The 24,588-nt window shown below is 44.2% G+C and overlaps 1 protein-coding gene across 2 annotated transcripts in view; it reads right to left on the reverse strand.

The window, feature by feature from the left end:
- Positions 1 to 23,896, reverse strand: part of CCZ1 (CCZ1 homolog, vacuolar protein trafficking and biogenesis associated) — a 56,198-nt gene extending 32,302 nt beyond the window's left edge. The window contains exons 1-7 of one of the 2 annotated variants that reach the window (XM_066576386.1): positions 23,753 to 23,896; positions 20,062 to 20,152; positions 10,538 to 10,635; positions 10,190 to 10,283; positions 6,132 to 6,206; positions 5,238 to 5,285; positions 2,796 to 2,879 (exon numbers count right to left, since the gene is read on the reverse strand). In XM_066576386.1, coding sequence (XP_066432483.1) covers positions 2,796 to 2,879; positions 5,238 to 5,285; positions 6,132 to 6,206; positions 10,190 to 10,283; positions 10,538 to 10,635; positions 20,062 to 20,151 — 489 coding nt within the window. In that variant the 5' untranslated portion in view covers position 20,152; positions 23,753 to 23,896. Of the gene's footprint in view, positions 1 to 2,795; positions 2,880 to 5,237; positions 5,286 to 6,131; positions 6,207 to 10,189; positions 10,284 to 10,537; positions 10,636 to 20,061; positions 20,153 to 23,635 lie in introns of both variants that reach the window. The other variant, XM_066576385.1, reaches the window with a different exon arrangement.
- Positions 23,897 to 24,588: the final 692 nt, after the last annotated feature.

Raw genomic sequence — 24,588 nt, forward strand, 5'->3', positions numbered from 1 at the left:
AACTCTAAAAAATGAGAGCTTCAATTTAATTAGTTGCTGTGGGCAACTACTCCTCTGTACCCTTCTACTAACTCTGATGCATATCTAGCGATGGCTTTACGTCACAAGTTCACAACCAAGCGCCCATAAACAAAACCCACCTCTTAAAGGGATTGTCTACTCAAAGTAAAAAACATGGGGCAATGTCTTAATAGATAAAAGCGCCACATCAAGACATTTTCCGTTAAACTTTAATTTTCCGTAAAAGCTTCTGACTCGTCTCCAGTGTTGGGTGACCTGAAGAGTGCGGCAGGATGTCCTGTCTGCTGATCATGTGATTTTCTCTACCGCTTGCTCCACCCACAGCTGCCTGCTCCTTTCTACACTGTAGGCCGCAACTCTGGAAAGGAGTAGGCAGCTGTTTTATCCTTAAGGGAGAAGATCATACGATTGGCAGACAGGACGTCCTGCCACAAAGATAGCAGCCGTGTTCTTCATGTAACAACGAGGTCAGAAGCTTTAGTTAAAATAAAAAGTTTAATTGGCAAGTTATGGCTATAAAGCCCACAAAAACAATGTTCCATATTGTTGCTTGACCAGACAAGCCCTTTAACTTCCTCTTTATGATCAATCTTTCCAAGTTACACACTTAGTACTCTGAGTCAGTCACCATATACCATGATGTCACACTAGAGCCTTTCCCGTTTCATGTCCATCTCTACTACTCCCAATTTCATATCTCTAAAGTTGAAAATTTAGATCACTCCTCATCCATCCGACCCTCTTGCTCTGTAACTACCCTTCCAAAAGCCTAGTTCTCACTCCATCCTTACAATCTTAACCCCCAATAACTTCTAACAATGACTAGGAATTGCAAGCTCCTTCTAGGTGTCTCCTTTAGGAGAAATATCCTTCCAGACCTAAGTCTATAAGCCTCTCACTAGCCAAGCCAGAACCCTACTGCACACTGATGAGGTGCAAACACCCTGAAACAGCTGTCTGTGTATGGTATTCTGGCTTCGGCTTATAATTTCCAGTCATTGCTATGAGACTTGTTTAAAAAGTTATAACATTGACTTTCAGGAATGCTGCCTTTTAAATAGGTGGCGCTGCAGAGGTATTGTTCCATCTTCCCATTTGCAGGCCACACAATGTGATGGTACCCTGAGCTGAAGAGGAACCTGATCTTCAGAAAAGTAGCTTGGAACAAGGACAGGTGATTAATTATAGGAATCTTATCTGGTCCGAGATAGGAAAACTACCATCTGCTCTGTGGTCAGAATATTGGGGTCTGGTTTGGTTTACAGGGGTTTATCCAGCGCTTTGTAAAAACCAAGAGTAACATTTGGCGTATGAAGTCACTGTTGCGGGCAATCTCCATCCTCTATACTGTTCTCATATTGACCGCATCCGAAATGTAGTGTTGAATTCTGGAAAACTCACTGACAGAAAGATATTGATAAAATAGAAAAAGATGGGCTACAAAAATGATGGACGATCTCAAGAACAAAACTTATCAGGAAAGACTTGGGCCTCCTTTACACGGGGAACTAAGTGCAGGGAAAAATCTTTTGATAAAAAGTATACATCACCTAAAAGTACTGTCATTCCAGCCACATCTTCTCCCTGGTCCCCGACACTATTCTCCCTCATCTCTTCTGGACAGGGATTAAAAAATTCCCACCTCCAGGAAGCGCTGCCTCTGATTGGCTGACGCTTAGCTAATCACAGCCAGCACTCGATGAACCAATCACAGCCAGCCATTCATAGAGCACTGGCTCTGATTGGCTAATCGTCAGCCAATCACAGACAGCGCTTCTAGGAGGCGGGGATTTTTCAATCCCCGACCAGAAGAGATGAAGAAGACCAGTGACGGGGACCATGAAGAAGCTGCAGCGGCGTCCCGGACAGCGCTTCTAGCTGAAGTAGCCTACTTTTTTTTGCAGTTCGGGTTTATGGCTTATATTTCAAGCTCCTTCCCTCTGAAAATCCTCACATGTGGTGCTGCAAGATAGCAGCATTGCCGTGAGAAGACACAGCGATATTGCACGGACCAGCGATGAGACATCGCTGCGGCTTTCTCACGGCGATGCAGTGTCACCCGTGTGCAGGAGGCCTAAAAGTGAGAAATATAGAAACCTACACAGATTAAGTTCTTTAAGGCCTTATCTTAAGGAAAATTTATAGAGTAGTTGCCTATTGTCTATATTCTGACAAAACCTGCCCCATGGGAATGTCACACCCCAAAAACACACCACCTAGTCAAAACCAAGTGTCCGTAAATAACAAAAAAAAAAAATTGTAACATTGGCAACTATGTGAATAAGCTTTACTAAAACCATTGGTTACAAAATACATATTAGAATCAGGTTTACTTGCATTTATGTATTGTATGATCTCTCTGCCAACATATATATGTTACTACTAGGGCTGTAATATAAAAAGTAGCCCAAGTATGAAGCTATAAAAAGTCTTTAAGGAAGTCTTCAAGAGGTTGTCCCAAAAGACTTCATAATTAGAACACACCTTTCTTTTATGGGGTGTCCAGGGTTAGAAACAGATTGCCGCTTTCTTCCAAACAGAGACACCCTTGTCGGTGGGTTGTGTCTGGTATTGCAGCTCATCTTTCCAACACTGGGCAGCCCGTTAAAGTAAATTCAATTAGTAGTAGCTATACTGTACATGAATTTAACTGGTTGGCCTATTATTGGGAATTGGTGAGGGAAGGAAGGGGGGGGGGTGCAAATTCATGTAAATCATTTTATTGACATTCTTCCACAAATTGTAAAAATATGAATACATTACTATTTCTTTACCCGAAGAAAGAACTTCTCCAGCCTGTCTTTTAGCAGTGCAACTCCACCAGCTTCCATAGCTTTGTTAAAAGTGCCATTAAATAGCTAAGAGGGAAAAATAAAAAGAACATTATACCCTTTGGCAAATAGGAAAATACAGTCACACCAACAATTTTACATGTTATAAGCTCTTATAATACACATGCTGTATATACTCTGCTATGTCTATATGTATAAACCCCTATTATGTCCATGACACCAAAACGTGAATTAAAAGTGTTCCCTAACAGTCTGCCAAATCCCCAAATAGGACATTAGGTCACAGTAAGTAAAATAAGTATGCAAGAAATGTCACAAGGGTTTACACAGGTCCAACTGGGATGGGAGGAACATTTTTAAGTGTACCTCCAGTGAGTCACCTAAAAACCACTTTGGGTACACAGTTCAGTGCATAAGTTCAAGTTTCTAATCTAGCATGTGTGCTCTAGGATGTTTAGTGGCTTCATTAGCCTTCCAGCTACACACTCCACCGATTCAGTTATGGGACAGACAAAGATTTTTTTTCCCTTCCTTCAGAAACAAACATCGGCACGGATGGGCTGTGACATAAGCCTACATCAACCTCTGACTGTCATTGTAAAAAAATTAGAATGAAATGGGATTTAAGAGGAGACCAATTACTCCAGGCCTTTACTTTCTCCCTGCTAATGTCAGTTGCAGTAGCAGCTTCATCAAAAGGGCTACATAGATTCAGCTAAAACAACTTTACTATCTTACCCAAGCAGGAAATTACTAGTTATTTCTGTATCTATAGAGGGAACTTGCTAGTTACTAAACCTGTGTGATTACAGCAGACTCAGCAGAGTCAAGCAGTTCTTAGGAATCCATGAGCAGGCTTATAAACAACAGCAACTGATGAGACTGGCAGTTTACATCATCAGTGCTTTTCCAATACAATATTGGCACAGTCCCATTTTTTATACGATGGCTTTGATAACAGCAGATGCAGGGTCTCTCTCAAGTTGCCTTTTTTTAAAGTGGTTGTCACAAACTCAACAAGTAATGGCATAATCGATAAAGTGAGAGTTTGTATTAGTGGCCAGACCATCAATCAATCAGCAAACTCTGAGAGGGGAAAACCCCTTGAAAGGGGGTGCCCAATCAGGGACAGCCCATGTCAGAATGCGCTGACAAACAGCTGATTTCCCCAGGGAAAGCCGTGGCCATCAAACATCTTCTCTGCAGCGGTGTTGGAGCAATGTAAACTTAAAATGATGGGTCATTCAGATATATAGTCAACTTGTAATACCAGGATGTCTCAAAGTCCAGCAGAACAGGAGTGGCTCTTACAGATCAGCTCCACGTTCTTAATCATAGAAGGTGTCCAAAGCAGGAGACGCTGCCCTATGAGGTCCATATGCCCTAAAGGTACTTTTACAATGGCGGATATTCGACCAAGTAAATTACTCAAAAGAGTGATTATGGGCACCTGTTGTCCCGCGTAAACAAGGACTCAACAGGCCAAGTCAGCGAGAATAGCTCACTTGTCAGAGTCACTTAGTTCCCCGCTCACTTAAAGGGGTTGTCCCGCGGCAGCAAGTGAGTCTATACACTTCTGTATATCCATATTAATGCACTTTGTAATGTACATTGTGCATTAATTATGAGCCATACAGAAGTTATAAAAAGTTTTATACTTACCTGCTCCGTTGCTGGCGTCCTCGTCTCCATGGTGCCGACTAATTTTCGGCCTCCGATGGCCAAATTAGCCGCGCTTGCGCAGTCCGGGTCTTCTGCTGTCTTCAATGGGGCCGCTCGTGCAGAATGCCGGCTCCGTGTAGCTCCGCCCCGTCACGTGCCGATTCCATCCAATCAGGAGGCTGGAATCGGCAATGGACCGCACAGAAGAGCTGCGGTCCACGGAGGGAGCAGACCCCGGCGGCCATCTTCAGCAGGTGAGTATGAAGACGCCGGACCGCCGGGATTCAGGTAAGCACTCTCTGGTTTGTTTTTTTAACCCCTGCATCGGGGGTTGTCTCGCGCCGGTTTAAAAAAAAACCAAAAAACAAAAAACGTTTCGGCGCGGGACAACCCCTTTAAAAAAACCAAATTACTGTCAGCCCGGGTAAACAGGCAGTGGTTCATTACTGTACGACTGCCTATTTACTGTGAATGGTCGCAGGCGCCCGGCCAGAAGAGATCTCTGGCACTCTCCACCTCCATTCAGGGAGCAGTTAATACTTTTGTGTAAGAGCACAGGAGCAATGTCCGTTGGGACAGATGTCCAGCACTGAAGTGTCAGGGAGTCGTCCCTTGTAAAAATACCCTAATGGGACATATGAACAAGGGTTGTCTTCCTAGGCCAACCCCTTTACCTCCAGCAGAATAATCTGTCAATTAGTCACACGCACTTTTTTTAAACAGGGAGTATATAATTAAGAGAGTTACATATAGATTGCTTACCTTATACATTTTGTAGCATTGCTTCAAGACTGAGGAATACACCTTATCCTTAAAGTAAAGAAAAAGAAAAAAAGTTATGACTAAAGCATGTACCGGTCTTAAAATTCCTTCACACTTGTGATAAAACCATGTGATGCAAAAGTGAGCGAAAACGCAGAATTATGAAGCCAATTTTCATTCCCATTTGCGATATTTTCACTCATGGGATGTGGAATAAGAGAATCACAGCAGGTCCTATCTTTCTGCGTTTTGCGATTATATTACATAGCGGTATTAATAAGGTTTGCCTGAATGTGGCTGATGGATCTGCATGTTGTGATCAAAATATGCACTGAGAACCTTTCATTATTTTATGCAATTAGTATAAATAGCAGTAGTGCCATTTTATTCAGATATTAAGTATGTATGAACGCCGAGGTGTGGGATTCGTTTACTGCAGAGGCGTAACTATAGAGGGTGCAGGAGATGCGGTTGCACTCGGGCCCAGGAGCCTTAGGGGGCCCATAAGGCCTCTCTTCTCCATATAAGGAGCCCAGTACTATGAATAAAGCATTATTGTTGGGGGCCCTGTTACAGGTTTTGCATTGGGGCCCAGGAGCTTCAAGCTATGTCTCTGTGCAGCATGGTTTAGGTATGGGTACGGGTACAGATAGAGGGGGCGCCCAGCTCACCTTTTGCATCAGGGCCCCTGAGCCTTTACTTACGCCCCTGATTTACTGTATTTGTTGCAGCAACGTAGACCTTCACATTTAAGACTTATTTGTTGGAAGCGCTTACTTTTTTTTTGTATAGATAAATTATTGGATGTTGGATTAAAAGAATGTCCAGACACATAACTTTAAGAGAAACACAACTAACTTCTAGACATGTAAATAGATATTATTCCGCACCTACCAGTAACTCATCTTCTTGATATTCCAATATGGCTTTACCCTCTTTTTGCTTCTCTACGACTGGATTTTTTACCACCTAAATAAGAACAGTTGAAGTGATGACTCTTACAACAGAAAACAAATAAGTGCATTTACAAGACATTTTATGTCCTTAAAAGGGGTTTGACCACCAAAGCCAGTTATCCCCCATCAACATGACAGAGAATGCTGTGGGCCAGAGTGGTTAGACCCAAAGATGTCCCATGTGGATGAAGCAGTGGTGCATGCGTGGCATCACTCCATTCACTTCTATGCACAGTGGGCCAGCATACCTTAAAAGTTGGACAAAAAAGTGAAATTTACGAATTTAATGGTGAAAATTGGTAGTTTTACCAATTCGGGTATGCCGAATAAGAATCCGATTAGTTTGTTACGATAATCTAATAATAAAATATAGATTTTAATGGATTTGGGAGCGTTATTGCCTTATTAACTAAATAATCTTACAGATCCAGTTGTTATGTTAGAATCTTACGGAAATATATTACAAAAAAATTATACAATGCCCAATGTTCAGTACTGCTCGGCGTAGACAAATACGCATTTGGTACATTTGACCGCTCGTCATTATCGGAGAAAGTATACTATAACTCGGTATTATGCAAGCATCAGCAAAAATAAATGACCGTATCATTTTCTATACATATGAATGGTCATTTTAACCCCTTAGTGACCAGGCTTTTTTGCTTTTTCCTACGCCTTTTTAAAAAATCGTAGCTCCTTTATTTATCCATCGACGTCGCTGTATGTGGGCTTGTTTTTTGCGGGACAAGTTGTATTTTTCAATGGCACTATTTATTGTACCATATAATTTACTGAAAAACTTTTTAAAAATTCTTAGCGGAGAGAAATAGAAAAAAAACCCGACATTCCACCATCTTTCGGTGCATCCTGTTTCTACGGCGCACAAACTGCAACAAAAATGACCTGATATTTTTATTCTATGGGTCAGTACGATTACTATGATACCAAACTTATATAGTTTTTTTTTTTTTTTGCTCTAGTACTTGTATTTTTTTTTAAAGATATTTAATTTTTTTCAATTATTTTCTGCGATCATTTTGTGCGCGCAATAACTTTATTTTTCTGTCGACGTAGTTGTGCAAGGGCTCAATTTTTGCGGGATGTCCTGTAGTTTACGATAGTATCAATTTGGAATACATACAACTTTTTGATCGCTTTTTATTGCATTTTTTCTGGAAGACAGGGTAACTAAAAAAGTGTATTTCTGGCATTCTTTATTTTTTTTTTTCGGACGACGTTCACCGTGCAGGAAAAATAATGCACTACTTTGATAGATCGGACTTTTACGGATGCGGCGATACCAAATACATATTTTTATTTTATGATTTAGATTTTTTAGTAATTGATATGGCAAAAGGAGGGTGATTTAAACTTTTATAACTTTTTTTTTTTTTTACAATTTAAAAACTTTATTGATCTTTTTCTTAACTTTACTTTGAAGTCCCCCTGGGGGACTTTAACATGCGATGCTTTGATCGCTCCTGCAGTATGACGTAATGCTATAGCATTACGTCATACTGCTTTTTTACAGGCAGTCTATCAAGCCACCCTGTGTGGATAGCTTGATAGGCAGTCTGCTAAGGCAGCCCTGGGGCCATTCATTAGGCCCCCGGCTGCCATGACACCTGCACGGCTCCCCCGATCTCACCGCGCGGGGGGGGGGGGGGGGGGGGGGGGGGGGGGGGGCGCGGGGTTGTGCGGGACCCCCAAACAGCGTTCGGGGTTTTTTAAGGGTTAATAGCCGCGTTCGTGTAATAAACAGCTGACGCCCGCGCTGTATGGAGGGAGATAGCGGCTCTACCTCCCTCCATACACGTCCTGCAGGACGTAAAAACACTATAGGGTGGTCACTAAGGGGTTAATAAATAATTTAACGCCGGACCTTCCATACTAATTTTGTAGGTCTAGTGGAAAAACAAGTACCCATATTGAAAGGGCTCTTATTTTTAGGTCCACTTACCCCCTATTTTTTAAAAACGGATAATTTTAAAACCAAACTAATAAACAGAATTCTAAAATCCATCCCTTAATTAACTATTTTCAGTAATCACTTCTTATATAAAACATAAATAACCGTATTACACAGAGATCGTGCAAAACGAAGAATAAAAACAGCAAATTCACAATCAGAAATATAAGAACAAGATGCGACTTGAAACGATTGCATCAGACGAGTGGTGATCGGAAAAAAACTGACTCTACCCATCAGAACAGACTGTTCCCTCATCGTTATTAACACACAGTTAGGAGCGCCATTTATGTAACTTGATTTTTTGGACTTTTGACCACTGTTACAGGAATTCTGGCCCACAGTGCTATGGCATGAACAAAGATGGCCAATTGAATCGATCTCTTACTGGCTCATAGAAGTGAATGGAGCGGTGGTCATATGTGGAGCTGGGGTCCCAGCGGTTAGACACCAGGCAATCAGGCATTTGTCCCCCCATCATGTGGAAAGGAGAGAGAGTTCTGATCATTTCTTACATACGTAAAACACAAGTGTTCTGCATAGAAATAATGCAGAAGATGGTCAGAGAACTGGAAACACTAAATAAGGCGGCTCCATTAATCTCACAGTCAAGTATCAGGCTGAGTAGCGGCATAAATTCACAGCGGGACATCATGAAGTGCAGCGATGTCAGCAGTCATGTGCTGTGCAACTGGGAAGGAACAAGGGGGTGATCTTAGAGTCTTCCCAGGAGATATATTCCCACTTTTCTTTGCAAAAGTTCCAAATCAGTCAGAGTGAGGGAATATTCAGATCTTGAATGGGTTCAGGTCTGGGCTCTGGCTGGGTCATTCCAAAACTTTGGTCTTCTTCAGGCCAAGTCATTCTTTTGTTTATTTGCAGGTCTGCTTTTGGTTGTTGTTGTGCTGAAAGGTGAAATTTCTCTTCATCTTCAGCTTTTTAGCAGAATCCTGAAGGTTTTGTACCAGAATGGACTGATATTTGGAATGGTTCATAATTCCCTCCACCTTGACTAAAGCTCCAGGTTCCAACAACATAAAAACAGCCCTAGAGCATAATGCTGCCTCCACCATCTTCACTGTAGGTTCGGTGGTCTTTTGGGGATGCGCAGTGTTGGGCTTTGTGCCAAACATACCTTTTGGAATTCTGGCCAAAAGTTCAGCCTTGGTCTCATCAGGCCATAACACGTTCTCCCACAGATTTGATGTAGGTTTTGGTAAAACCTAGCCGGGCTTGGATGTTTTTCTTTGTTAGAAAAGGCTTCCGTCTTGCCCCCCTCCCCCACAGCCAAGACATATTAAGAATCCGGGAGATGGTTGTCACATGCACTACACAACCAGTACTTGCCAGAAACTCCTGCAGCTCCTTTACTGTTGCTGTAGGCCTCTTGCCAGCCTCCTGAACCAATTTTCTTCTGGTCTTTTCACCAATTTCTGAGGGACGTCCAGTTCTTGATGACTAGGTCACTGTTGTGCCACATTTAATCCACTTCTTGATGACCGTCCTCATTGTGCTTCATGGTATATGTAATGCCTTGGACATTTTTTGGTCCCCTTCTCCTGACTGATATCTTCCAACAATCAGATCCCTTTGATGTGCTGTAAGCGCTGTATGAAGTGTGACTTTTGTTGAAAAATGCCAGGAAAATCCTCCTAGAAGAACTGGACTTTATATGGGGGAAATCAGAATCCCTGTAAATCATGGCAGCGGAGTACTGACTATTTAACAGGCGTTTACATGTGATTGGCTAATTCTGAACACAACTGCATCCCCAAATATAAGGGGATGTTCAGACTTATGTAACCACATTATTTTAGTTTTGGTATTTTTATTTTATCACCCTAAAAGACTTCATCTAGGTCAGAATTCTTAACGTGACAAAAACCTGGATTGTTTTTTTGTTTATTTTAATTTGCCGACAACTTTAATTCTAATGCACTATTAACTCTAATGAAAGTGGAGTCTCATATGCTATACCAGTATGAAAAAGGTTAATTAAAAAAGAAAAAAAAAAAAGTTGGTCCTACCATCACCATCCAAAAACCTTCTTCAGGCTCGTGAAAGAATTGTCTGTTCTTCTGTGTGTGTAATGACTGTGCTGGTTTTGTTGGGCTAAAAGTCCTATAAAGAAAGCAACATAAGAAATAAAAAAAATAAAAAATAAAAAAATTTCAGTGAAAAATATAATAAAATTACCAGAATGTCAGTCCACATATCTATGAAAGCCAACGGAAAAAAAAAAAAAAAAAGTGTAGAGATGCCCATGGATATCACAAGTATGATATAGATTGCCCGACAATCTTTGGCCACCATGGCCGCCTCTAAACATACCCATAAAGTGTAGATTATGAAGAGTAATAAATCTGCTCTCTTGCCTGGTAAACTGCACTATCGCTTCACATAAGCCGACATTTTTAATTTTTTCATTTTTCTCAATTTCGTTAGGATGGTAAAAAAGAATCTTTTTTTCTTCCTGCATCAGAAAATAGAAAAACAAAAAAGGTTAAAATGGCCATAAGGAATAAAAAACAACAAAACAAACCACAGCCAAAATTTACCTATGACTGGCAAAAATCATAAACCGGTTGGCTTTTCTCAGTCAAGTCGCCTATCAATCACTAATGAGATGAGCGAGCACCCAAATGCTCGGGTCTGCGTTATTCGAGTCGAGGTTTTCGTAAAATTTGAGAGCTCTACTCGAGTAACCAACCCCATTGACTCTCCCTCCCTCCCCCTCTCAAAAAATTTGCCATTGACGCACACGCTGCGTCGCGGCGGGAAGAGGCGAAAACAGGCCCATCACAGCAGGGAGTAGCCAAAAACTGGGGCGGGGGGGGGGGGGGGGGGGGGGGGGGACGGGGGTCGAACACGGTGTGATGCTCGTTCGAGTAACGAGCACCGAGTACGCTAATACTCGAACGAGCATCAAGCTCAGCAGAGTATGTCCGCTCAACTCTAATCGCTAACCTAAATATTCTACCGCTTTGTATCTATAGTTTCAATGCAAACTTGTGTCTCTATGGTAACAGACTGGAGACAAACTCTTTATAGCCTAATCCTCCAGTCATACAACCTCCAATCTTCTCTACTTTGTATTAACCTAATGAATGTACTTAACCCTTTCCAATCCAATTTGTATCCTGGTTTTCCTAGGGGGGCTTACTCTTTCTGCTGTTATACAACTGCGCTATATGCTGGCTAAAGCCAGTACTGCATGAGGTGACACGTTGGATAGGCTCTGACCGCAGAGAGGCTGGCAGTATACAGTAAGAGAACCCCGACGGGCGTCTTCCAACATCGGAGCTGTACAGCCTTAAATCATAATGTCTTCAGAGGTCAGACAGTGGATTGGAAAGGGTTGATATGAAGTATGGGACAGACAGAAGAGCGCAAGACCCGACTACAGAAAGTTTGCTTGTAGTCTGTTACCATAGGTCTGCATAGGAGCTGTAGATAGGAAATGGTAGAATATTTTAAATCAGGGCTATTTCTAAAGTTATTTATTTTTCACATTTTTTTATTTTTTTTATTTTTTTTAAACCAACCGCACACAACAGTTGGAAAGTGAAAGGATCCTTCAGCAAGAGTTCCATCATAGAAACCAAGTGTCAAAATAGAAGATGGGCCATGGAGAATTAGCCGGCCCACACTCTTAGGAAAGCCGTCTAAAGGAGAATCTGTCTTTGTTGCCCGAAGCAACCAATCACAGCACAGCTTTCATTTACCACAGGAATATGAGAAGTGAAGTTTGGGTTGTGATTGGTTGCTATGGGCAACAAAGACAGATTTTCTTTCGGACAGTTTTCATAATAGTGTGGTGCCGGGCTACTTTTCCGTGGCCCACTCTGTATAACCTAATCATGAAATTAGTGCAACGTAGCAGTAATGAGTAAAATCAGATTAGCAGACTTCCTGGCTGGCTGAGGGCTGATTATGTTATCCGACTCACAAGGTTTCATCCTTCTCATACACAAGCGTTCCTTTGTATCTGAATGTTTACTAAGATCTGTCAGAAATCCAGTCAAAGTCCAACCAAAAGCAATTCCCCGTAGGGTACAATCACACGGGGAGCGCGATATCAGTTCAATATCACGCCTGTAAAAGTGGCATTCGGTTTGTGTGCACAATGCGGTTTTTCTTCAACAACGCATCACCTTGCATCCACGGACTTAGTCTTCACGTACGTGAAAAGATCACTAGTGCTTTCAATATAAGGAAAAATCACATCGCACTCATGCAAATCGCAGGGCATGCAAGTCCAATGTCATTTCTTTCTTATTTTTTAATAGATCCCATAGGGCAGTGAAGACGAACCTTTTAGAGACGGAGTGCCCAAACTGCAACCCAAAACCCACTTATTTATTGCAAAGTGTCAACACGTCAGGGGGCGGGGCTTATCACCACGTATGATTTTTACCTCCGTCGTTCTTAAAAGGACAAGGCTGTTTAAAAAAAGACCCGGTGCAGATTTTGACTGCTTTTGGATGCAGAAATTCTGTGGAATGTGCCACGGAAATTTCCACTGAGGACATTCTACAGCATTTCTGCCTTGTGTAAACCTATTCCAGCAGTGATAGTGACACCCCCCTTCCCAGAGCGGCCCCAGTGGTAATAGTGACACCCCCCTTCCCAGAGCAGCCCCAGCGGTAATGGTGACACCCCCCCCCCAGAGCAGCCCCAGCGGTAATGGTGACACCCCCCCCCAGAGCAGCCCCAGCGGTAATGGTGACACCCCCACCCCCCACCCCGAGCAGCCCCAGTGGTAATAGAGCACCCCTCACCCCCCAGAGCGACTTCAGCGGTTATAGTGATCCCCCCAGAGTGACTTCGGAGGCTATAGCGACATCCCACAGCGGCCCCCAGTAGTCATAGCGACATCCCACAGCGGCCCCCAGTAGTCATAGCGACATCCCACAGCGGCCCCCAGTAGTCATAGTGCCCCCAGAGACCCATATACTCACCCCCCTCCTTTGCTCGGCACTGCTAGCAGCGCTGATCCTGGGTGCACACTGTGAGGTCAGTGTGCTGTCGGACGCCTCCTCCCTCTGCTCTCGTGGAACCAAGTAGGAGACGTCAGCGGAGGGGGGGAGGAGGATCCCGGCTGTACACTGACATCACAGTGTGTACCGGGATTAGTGCTGCTAGCAGCGCTGCTGAGTGAATGCTGGCAGGGGAGCCGCGGCCCCTGCTGGTATACACTAACGTGATGAGCGGCCGACGGCGATGAGTGCCAGCAGGGAGGGCTCTGCGTGCCGCCTCTGGCACACGTGCCATAGGTTCACCCCCACTGCCATAGGGGATAATGGGTCCTTCCTTGTAAGGAATCACCCAAAAACAGGACATGTGGCGACTTTTTAATCTCGCTCACTGTGAGTGGAAAAGAAAAAAAATTAAAATGGCTCATGTGAATGAACACATTAAATTCAATGTGCCATTATCAAGCGCAAGTTCCATCCATATTGCTATAAGATGGACCGCGTGCGTGAAACTTGTCTGTGTGAATACACCTTAAGAGCTTATTCACACGAGCGTATATCAGCCACCATTTTCATGGCCGGCCGATACGCGCTTACATCCGATGCACTGGATTCGTAGTCCTGGAACTATCTTCCTGGTCCGACTACTGCCACTGCCATTGACTCCTTAATGACAGCGGCTGGAGAAGGGAGGTGGCAGGTTGTTTAGCAATGGGAGGGGGTGGAGCTCAGCTCCGCCCCTTCCCATTGCTGGGTGTGGACAATGGGCGGGAGCTCAGCTCCGCCCCTTCCGGGGAGAGGGGAGAGAGCAGAGCTAAGCTGTCTCACCAGCTCGACAGCATATAAGCCGAGCCCGTGCATCAGATGGTAGTATATATCGGCTGGCTGTGAAAACGCCGGCTGATATACGCTCATGTGAATAAGCCCTAAGGGTGGTTTTCAATGAGTGAGAAAAATCACGCGATTTTCACCTGATGCGAGAGTCAGTAAAAAAGCAGCTTATGAAACCAATGATTTACAATGGTTTCCTTCCCATCTGCGATGTTTTCACTGATGCGATGTTGAGAACAAAAAAAAGAAATTTTTAATCGCAGCATGCTCCATCTTTCTGCGATGTGCGTTTTTTTTTTTGTTTTTTTTTTTAATCTCCCATATTTCCCTATGGAGCCTCCTTTTTATGGCAAATTTTAACATTAGAAAGTCTATTGACTTTTGTGATTAAAAAAAAAATATATATAAGATTTGCGCATTTTTCCTCAAGCAATTATATCGCGGGCGTCCGTAATTCTTTTCTTTTAAAGAATAAAAACATTGCGAACGCCCAAAAATTGCGGGAACCAAGACACAATTTTGCCACGATTTTCTACTGCCAAAATTGCGATCGCCCATGTGGAACTAGCCTTACTCAAATAATATTGTATACAGGGCGATTCTCTCGCTAAGAAACCCAAACGCTAATTGGTAACTTTATATTCTTTGTCCAGGTAAAAACTAAAAAGGAGATTAATGAAAAATGTCTTTGTTGCCTGTAGCAACCAATCACAGAGTGGCTTTCATTTTTCCAGAGCACTATGAGGAATGGAAGCTGTGCTGTGATTGGTTGCTATGGGCAACCAAGACTTTGTTTTAGACATTTTGACAAATCTCCTCCCGTTAGGTCTATTGAACCATCACACCATTCAGTGAAGGGGACTGTATCCGGGACGTCGATACGCAACAGTCAAACGGGAACTCAGAGTGCCACAACGATGGACTCCGTTGGGCATACGGCAGGAGACTGCCGCCATTACAGATATCACGTTAGCAGACGCCTTCCCCAATCTGCAGACCAAAGTGGTTGAATGCTACAGGGGCCATTTTTCAGCATATGCTCTAGGCCAGGGGTGTACAACTCGCAGCCCAGGGTGGCTACAAATGCGGCCCAAATGGGAGGGTGGTTTGGCAGGCTGAATCTGGAGGAGGCGAGGCCATAGGCAATACGTGGCAGCAGCGGGCTGTAAGCTTTGCCTCCCACACAGGCTCATACAGATGTGGCAGTGGGTGGCCCTCACAGCTCAGTGACTGTCCGATTCACTCCGGGTCCAGGGGGCGGCAACGATTCTCCTTTCTGTCCTCCTGAGTCCTGACCGCTTCTATCCAGTATCAATGTGAAGACGAGAAACGGTGGCCATCCAGCACTGTGTGCCTCTCTCCTACTGTCAGAAATGGATCCAGGGCCACAAATTGTATCGGAGCCTGGACAGGTTTCTGTGCCCAGGCTTGCTTGCAGAACCAGGCACTGACTCCAGTCTGGAGTCCATATGGCCTATCGGTCAGGGTTAGTTGGAGGATAATGGAGGGTGTTAGGAGCACAGCGAGGACAATGAGGGTTCTTTGCATCGGTAGTGTTTGTGTAGTTAGTGTGTGTGGCCCAAGACAACTCTTTGTGTGGCCAATGGATGCCAAAAGGTTGGACACCTCTGCTATAGGCAGACCTTGCCACACAACATATACAGTCAATAAAGATCAATGTTTATAGGAAGCCAGACGAAAACAGAAGACTTACTGAGGAACGTTTGGGTTCCCTAGCGATAGAATCACCCTATTTATAGTATATAAGGCAACAAATTTTATCTGTGTACAAGTCCAATCTTCTCTTTTCACACGTGAGTAAGATACCATCAACTCCAAATATTCATCAGTACTAATGAGAGTGAACCACCGATCACTATACTAGGAATCATCCTAAAAGTACCCAGAATACATCTCCCTTAGACTTCTACGAGCCCTTTCTGTACCACCAGTTTTATGTGGAGGCACACCAGGGTTTTCTCTAATGCAGGGGTGTCAAACTCATTTTCACCGGGGGCCACATCAGGTTTTTGGTGAACTTCAAAGGGCCGATTGTAAGACAGTACAGTAAGGGCTCGTTCACACCAGCGTATTTGCGTACATAATATGCAGAGAACAGAAGCCATTGATGTCAATGATTTCATTCACATGATGTATATTCTCACACAGCATGACCTATATTGTTTCAAACTACGCACCCCGATAGGCCATTGAAGTGAATGGGCCGCGCAAATACGTGGTGAATGCGCAGGAAGCCTATGTATTCACTGCATATTTGCACACCATCTCAGGGGCCCATCTGCGTTCTTTTCTGCGTGCCCAAATACGCAGGCATAAGCGATTTTCGATTGCGCAAATACATAGCGTATTTGTGCGACCGAAATGCAATTACGCCCGTGTGAACGAACCCTAATAGTGACCCCCATAGTGGTCGCAGTAGTAATAGTGACTCTGATAGTGGCCTCAGTAAAAAATAGTGACCCCTATAGTGGTCGCAGTAATAATAGTGACTCTCATAGTTGCTCTAGTAAAAATATTGACCCCCACAGTAGACCAGTTAGTAATAGCGATCCCCACAGTGGCCCCAGTAGTAATAGCGACCCCTACAGTAATATTACCCCCTCCCAGCAGCAATATTACCCACTCCCAGCAACAATATTAACCCCCCCACACAGCAACATTAACCCCCACCAGCATAACCCCTCCCCCCTGCACCAATATTAACCCCCTCCCAGCAACAGTATTAACCCCCACCCACCCGGCAGCAATATTAACACCCCCCCCCCCTCCTCCCCTTCCCAACCCGGCAGCAATATTAACCCCCTGCCAGCAACAATATTAACCCCCATCCAGCAGCAATATTAACCCCCACCAGCAATATTACCACCCCACCCGACCCCCGCAGCAATTATTAACCCCCTGCCAGCAACAATTTAACCCCCCCCCCCCCCCCAACACACCAGCAATATTAACTCCCTCAGCCCCGGCAGCAATCAGCATTATTAACCTTCTCCCAGCAACAACAATATTAACCCTCACCCCCCAGCAGCAATATTAACTTCCCCCTTCCCCAGCCATATGCTTACCTCCTCCTTGCTGTCAGCACCGTTCCTCCTCGGATCGTGCTGAGCCCAGGTGGCATATGAACTTTTCCCACAAGACTTCTGCACTATTGAGCAATTCCAGCAACCTGATTGGTTGTTTGGTTCTCTGGGTTGGCTGATTCCCCAATCAAGTGGTCTAATGCTCCCCATCTTCATATCTCAGATTTGGTTGAAAATTTGTGTATTACATGCCCATGGTATCAAAAGAAAATTTTCAAAATTTTAGGTTCCTACAGCTATTGGTTCCTGAGTTAATCCTCCCTTCCTGTTTAGGGGCTTGTCTGCAAGTGTGCGCAAAACAATGAACAAAATGGCATATTTTAGCCATTAATAAATTTGGAACTTTGTGATCCTAAAAGCTAAAAATTGGAGGTTCTGCACAACTTTTTATGCTAAGATTAATGGCACCATTGTGAACTTTTCTGGTTCCAAAGCTAACTTGAAACCTTTGCTCGAAGGGTGCCCCAAAAATCAGTCAGTCATTCTCCACAGAAGGAAATTCGGGCCAGGATACTACGTGAAGGAGAATTTTTTCCTCCATTAAATCAGAAATGGCCCATTTAGACAACGATTATCGCTCAAAATTTTGTTCAAAAGCCGTCTTTTGAGCGATAATTGTTGTGTCTAAATGTGCCATCTTTACTGTTCGGCCGAGCAACATTTTTCAGTTCTGCTTGAAAACCGTTGCTCAGCAGAGCAACTGATAAGCAGGACCGCACACTGTGTCTGCTGTCCATGGTGCTGAATTCTCCACGGGGAGCCCGTGGCTGAACAATGGAGCGAATTACAGAGCTCAGACCTCCTGCTGAGGTCTGCAGCAGCTACCAGAAGCTCATTTGCATGCAAATGAATCTAATAAAGTACTAATAGCAATTAGTGCCCATTAGTACTTTATCCAAAACGATCACTGATCTTTCAATCTTTTGAAAGATATCTGTGTGTGTAAATGGGCCTTTCGGTTTCATTTTGCAATGGTGTTAGCAGGATATTACCACCTGCAGTGTTATTTGGAATGCCATTAAGCTTTGCACGTGCATAAAACTCGCCCATACTTTGACAGAAATTATAACCACAGGTGGCATTGCAAGATAAAAACTTACTGATCTAATAGAGAAAAAAAAAATCTTTCAGTAAGAAAAAAATTTTAAGCTGTTTTTTTTTTTTCCCCTTCTTTTTTTTTTTTTTTATAGCCAAGCTTAAAAAGTGGTAACTCTTATAATTTTTGTAAGCAATGATATATTTGATGGATTGCTGTGAAGTGCCTGTAAGTCTTCAGGAGCTGGAAATTCAGCAGAACAGCAAATACCACTAGTATAATACATGGTTCAAATATCAGGTTTTTACCACCTTTTGGGTTGATGCTACAGTGGCCCAAATTTCCTTCCGTGGATATTGACAGATTTTGAGGCATCCATCGAGCAAAGATTTTAAGCTAGCTCTGGAACCAGAAAAGTTCACGAAGGTACCATTAATCTTAGCCTAAAAAGGTTGTGAAGGACCTCCAATTTTTAGCTTTTATGATCACATAGTTCCAAATTTATTAATTGCAAAGAAAATGCCATTTTGTTCACTGTTGTGTGCACACTTGCAGGCACCCACCCCCCAAACAGGGGCTCTAACTTAGGACCCATTAGCTGTAGGTACCTAAAACTTTGGGAAATTTCTTTTGATACAATGGGCGTGTAATACACAAAATCTGAGATATGAAGGTGGGGACTTTTTCTTGTTTTAGACAACTTGACATGGAATGACTCACATGACAAGAAGCAGTCATTGAATATCATATTATACATTTCTTTCACCGCATGATGGCACATGGAATGCCTACTAGTCCGTAACATGGATCCTATAGGGACTCTTCATCCCACCCTACAGAGTCCATGCACACGGCCCTGCTTATGGTAACACTCCCTTACCTGTTCTTCATTAGAAGAAATCGATAATCCCCATCCACATTATGGTTAACATCCTGCAAGTGTCATTATTCAAGCCAAGAAGTGGAAATGAATGTGCATAAAATATTGATCAAATACAATGTTTTCATGACAAAAGTGAGCTGCAGGAGCACAGGGGAGAAAGTGTTGTCATGGGGAAGTCTGCAATGGTGTCGTGTTGGATGGAGCAGGTCCTCAAGTGTCGAATGACCCCAGGGGTCCTCTTCTAATGCCCGGAATCCCCAACGCCGGCTGTTTAACTCCTTAGGCTGAATGCATATGGCCAGGTCTGATTTTGCATGCGGGGTTCCGCAGCGGAATCCGCCCCTGTGCCCGGCCAGGAACCCCTGCGTACCTTCCCGGATCTGTGCTGCGGATGTGCCACGCCGTAGCTAGGTGAGGAGGCTAATTCCTTGGCCCGTCTGCGGTGTCAGCTGCGGTAGGGCCGCGGATCGGACGGCTTCCATTGACTTCAAAGTAAGCCGCCTGCGTGTATTTTCCATCCATGAGCGGAAAGTCGTAGTTGGTTTCTGCTTGTGGACAAGGAAAAGCGGCTCCGGATTCCGCAATGCAAATACTCCGGTGTGCATTAGGCCTTAGATGTTACATTCAATGGCTTCTGCGACACGTACTCTAAGTGCTTTACAGAGGGATGGGGCTCTCTTTGTAAGCCAATCAGGGGCTGTGGTAGCTGGGAGTATAATAGTGGGTCTCCAGTCCACCAATGGGAACACTAGATAAGGTTTAAAAGGGTTTGCATTGGACCATTTCTACTTATTTGAAGGGCAATAAGTTGATCAAAATGACCCCCTCCTCGGACCTTTAGGGATCAGTTGTAATTTTTAGGTAAACTTCGCCATAAAGCCGGCTTCACATGAACAAACACATTTGTGCGCTGAGTTTTTACAGAATGCTTTTTTATGTGCACAGGTGCATACAGAAATCCCTGTAGAAGTGGTAAAGGAGGCCATATTGGTTGTCACCCAGCTTTAACAAAAACAGATAAGATTCTCTGATCTGGATTAAAATAGAAGCCAAATAAATCCACACTTACCTCGCCTTCTCTGGGACCAAATTTGGGGTTATAGATGAAGAAACTCAGCAGCGACGGGGGATAGTGCTTCTCCTGCGCGGCGAAGGCCATCCTGCAAGGACAGCGAGGCACGGCTCAGTAACAACATATGAAACTCTTCTTTATAATTCAGAAAACAAATCTGGTTCCTCAAACGAAAGACACAAGGGAATAAAAGTGAACCACAGACGCTTCCCCGAGCCGGACGGAAAGAAAAAGAGACTGCTGAGAAACAAGATGTGCCGATATGAAACCATGAGAATCTACGAGGGGGCAGCTTATATCGGTGTCCGAGATGCTGAAAAATGGCAGATAGAGCAGGAAATAACCTAAAGAGTGATCAACGAGCAAATCTCCCGTAAGGAACCATAAGGAAGACCGTGTGGCCCCGAGGAAGAATGCTTAACAGTGGAGAGACTCCTAGTCAAAGTTCTTCTTGCAAAATTGAGTTGACCCAGAGAACACTAGGGAGCAGTTCTATGGAATATTGGTGTAAAGGTAATTAGAGGTGGAGTAGTATGAGGGAGAAGGCAGGGGTGGGATAGTAGGACCATTTTGTTTCTAGATTGAGGCACTTCACAGACACTGAGTTGGTATCCCAGAAGATGACCACAAGTTTAATCTCGGAGGAGGAAACAAGTTACACGGCCCCGGTTTGTACAAACTCTTTAGGGTGGAACAATGGTTGCTTGGGAAGAGCCGGGAGTAGTGCAGGGGCACCGCTAGCTCCTAGCTGGTAGACTAGGCTGGTTCAGATAGACTTGGCCAACCATGAAGGTTGGCCAGGTTGGACCATCAGTTGCTGAGGACGAGCCAGTGGAGGTGTGCAACACCACTTCCTCCTAGTCTCTACTTGGTGGGACGGCCGGCGTGCCCCAGTCCATCACTAGTTCAATCCACCATCTCTCTGTTCCTCCCCAATGGGCTGCAGCCAATCACAGCTTTCCTTGGAGTTTGGTACAAGACTGTCACTATGCAATGAAAACATGCATGGAATATTGTGCAATCCCAAGCAATACTAAATTTACAACTCAGGAGTCTATAGACACAGATTAGGTGGCACTATAGACTCCATCCTTCATGTCAGCCCCCCCCCCCCCATTGACTTCTATGGGAAGCTCTGGTGCACAAATTTGCAGGGAAATAGAACTTGTTTTATCTTTTTTTGTGCAACCAAAATGCACCCACAAAGTCCACACATGTGAACGTACCCATTGAAATCAACGCACAAATACATCCGTGTGAAGTGGGACTTAACGCCACTGGTAGACCAAGCACAGGACCTTTAGCAGTAATGGACCGACCTTCACGCGGTTCTAACCTAATTTACATACGGTACGCTGTGGAATAAAACATCCGTTTTAGGGGCGACTGTCGCAGCCAGAGTGTTGAGGGGGGCATGTTAACCTATCCTCCATGCCAGAGCGTATTCATGCTACCGATTTAGGAGCCGAAAATAAGTTTACATAGTAAAGAGTATTCTCATCTCTCCTCCTTGGGACGCCTTTTACACGACTGATGAACAGATATGCAGATTCTTTTGCCCAATTTTCGGCCTGTGTAAACATGTTAGTGATTGGCCGCACAAAACAGCAAGCGTTTCATTGTTGCCCAAACGCCTTGTTTATGCAGGCAAAAAATAAACAATGCTTGCTCAGCAGCGGCTTCGTATGCTACTGATAAATGCAAACTGCGTGTCCACGAAGTATCGTATTAACGATCTTCCATTCCCATACTAGCAAGGATCTGCCTTATGGGAATTGCAATAACAAGCGCCAATCAGATTGCGATATTGTCAAACAACGCTCAGTAACGAGCAGCACATTTGCTCATATAAAAGGCCCCTAAATCTGCCCTTGCCCCCGAAGCATTGAGGGAAAGAGCGCCAATCTTCAAGGCAGTTCTCGGTTTATAGACAAGAGTAGAGACAACTCTTAAGGGATCAAACCCACGAGCGCTGCGGGATAAGCCCGCGGACTTACGCAACGGGAGTACTGTGATTGAAAACAAAATAGTGCCTGCTGGTGATCTGCACAGCGGGAATTATCCATCACATGGGAACCGGCCCTGGACACTGCATTATTTGCATACATGATGGGAGGCATTCTGATAACCGTTATGTATTAGAGGGGATGGACCATAATCACAAGTTATCGCCTATCCACAGAAGAGGGAATTACCTTGCTGATTGTTGGGGAGTCTCACTGCCGAGATCCCCACCAATCCCAAGAACGGTGATCGCGTGTCCCCTGACCTGCTCACTGCGCCCCCTACGGTGAGGGCAATGAAGTGCTGGCTGCACAAGTATACTGCTGGAGATACCCAAAACACTCACCACTTGGCTATTTTCATCAGCCCTATTGAAATGAATGGAGCGCCGAGTTCATCACTGCAGGGGACGAAGCGACTCCGCAGTGATAGGCAGAGGGGTCCAATAGACCACCTTTATGAGCATCAGCAGTGAGACCCCCACTGATCAGCAAGTTATGCCCTATCCTGTGGATAAGAGATAACTTGCGATTATAGTAAAAGCCCTTTAAAGGGGTTGTCCAGGACTGGACTAGTAATGGGCCCTCCATAGGATAGGTCATCAATAGTTGTTTGGCGGGGGTCTGCCACTTAGGACCTCAACCGTTACCCTTTCCACTGTCATGTGTGGAGCCGGCAAGTAACAGCCTTGTACACATTGCAGCAGCCCGAGTTTGCTGTAGGAGCTGCGCCTGCATTGACAGTCCCGGGCTGCTGCAACATGCATGCAGCTTCTGGCTCTGTCCACTGTCCGTCAACTGCTGCTGACCTATACTGAAGATCGCTCATCGGTAGGTCAGTCGCGGACAAATCTATGGGGATATTAGAGCCTATTCACATGGATGCATTTTCTACGGATGGAATACGGACAGCATGGATGTGAACGGTGGATTCAGACATGCAGGGTTTTTTTAATACATGTATATTAGATGTGTAACCAATAAATAACAGCATGTCTTATTTTGGTCTGGGTCACGGTCAAAAAAAAAAAAAAATCACCTATGAAAAGGAGCAATAATAAAAAAAATGATTAAATGCATGAAATTGCACATTACATACATATTCAGGAAGCAATAGGGGAAAAAAAGTGACATCAATAGTTTTTTTTTTTTTGGCCATATGAAAAACACAGTGAATGCGCATTTTAAAAAAACTGCATACGCACCAAATACACGCAGTAATAACAGTGCAGTTTGCAAACACCAAAACTCCATCCACCCCTGTGAATGAGGCCCCAGTGCATCAGTCCTGACTACTTGCACATTGCACAAAGGGGTCTGTAGGAAGGGAGGAACACAAATCCCAGCAGATCCAGTTTGCAGGTATTTAACTGGGTCTATAAAAGAGAAGCACTGCAAGTCCCAGCATGCTTAGATTGCAAATAGCAGCAGTTATTCTGGGTTTTTAAAAGGCAAAGCGTGTATAATCCAAGAGAACTACAAGTCCCAGCATGCTCTACTACAGTCAGGTGGTCTATAAAAGCCGAGCACTACATCTCCCAGCACGTTCATCAGTAAGCAGAACATACAGCAGCTCAGTGACTGGACGCAGGGTCATGGCGACGCGCCGACAGCCGCAGTGTGCCCGGTACAGCCACCACACGGAGGGGAAGTGCCCGCCGCTGCGCTCTGTGCCGCACACTCACCTGATCAGCCGCACAGACACCCCTCACATATTTCCATAACACATCGGCACAACCAGGAAGAACCTTACAACTGCTCCATCTACCGAGGGGGCGTCCACAGAAACCAAGCGTATACCAACTAGAAGCTTTCTAGATCGTACCATTCCAAACACCCCTCTGAAACTGAATGGTTAGAACCGAAAGCGGAGAAGCCGTCACTGGAACAGACCATTTCATCATTATAGGGATATTTTTGAATAATAAAGTGTTTACAGCGCGGATTCTTTAGGAGATTTATTCTTAATCCCCCCCCTGTACTGTCAATGAATAGAACGTTCTGAAGTAAATCCGGGGTTGCTGATGATTGGATGAGCGCTGCCGGCGAGAATTGTCATAATCCTGAGCCTGATCAACGGGAGGGAGCTGATCGCGGCGTGATGTCATCCGTGGAGAATTATAACCGTATAATCTACCCCCTGATTATATAATATTACTGGAGAGCTGTCCTGTACTTATTATATTGCGATAGTTATAAGCACTGCTGACCATAACAAGAATTGTGATGGCTTGTACCAAGAGTTACTACTTACAACCTACAAAATATCTTTTCTACTTCTTTATGTTGCGCGGTGCAGTCATATTGTATTTCCTGCAATAATAAAAAAAAAACTAACCAAAAGCGCTGTAAACAATCGCATCCCATCCCTGAATGTGTTCGAATCTTTTTTTTCCTCAGACCACTGAAAAATCGCAGCATGTCCCATGTTTGGGCGATTCTTGGTCAAGACTTATTTACTATGGGAGCGCAAAAAAAAAAATCACATCGGAATATAATGTATGTAGGCGTACAAGGCTGG

Source organism: Eleutherodactylus coqui, chromosome 8 (assembly GCF_035609145.1).
Source record: "Eleutherodactylus coqui strain aEleCoq1 chromosome 8, aEleCoq1.hap1, whole genome shotgun sequence".
Taxonomy (NCBI): Eukaryota; Metazoa; Chordata; class Amphibia; order Anura; family Eleutherodactylidae; genus Eleutherodactylus; species Eleutherodactylus coqui.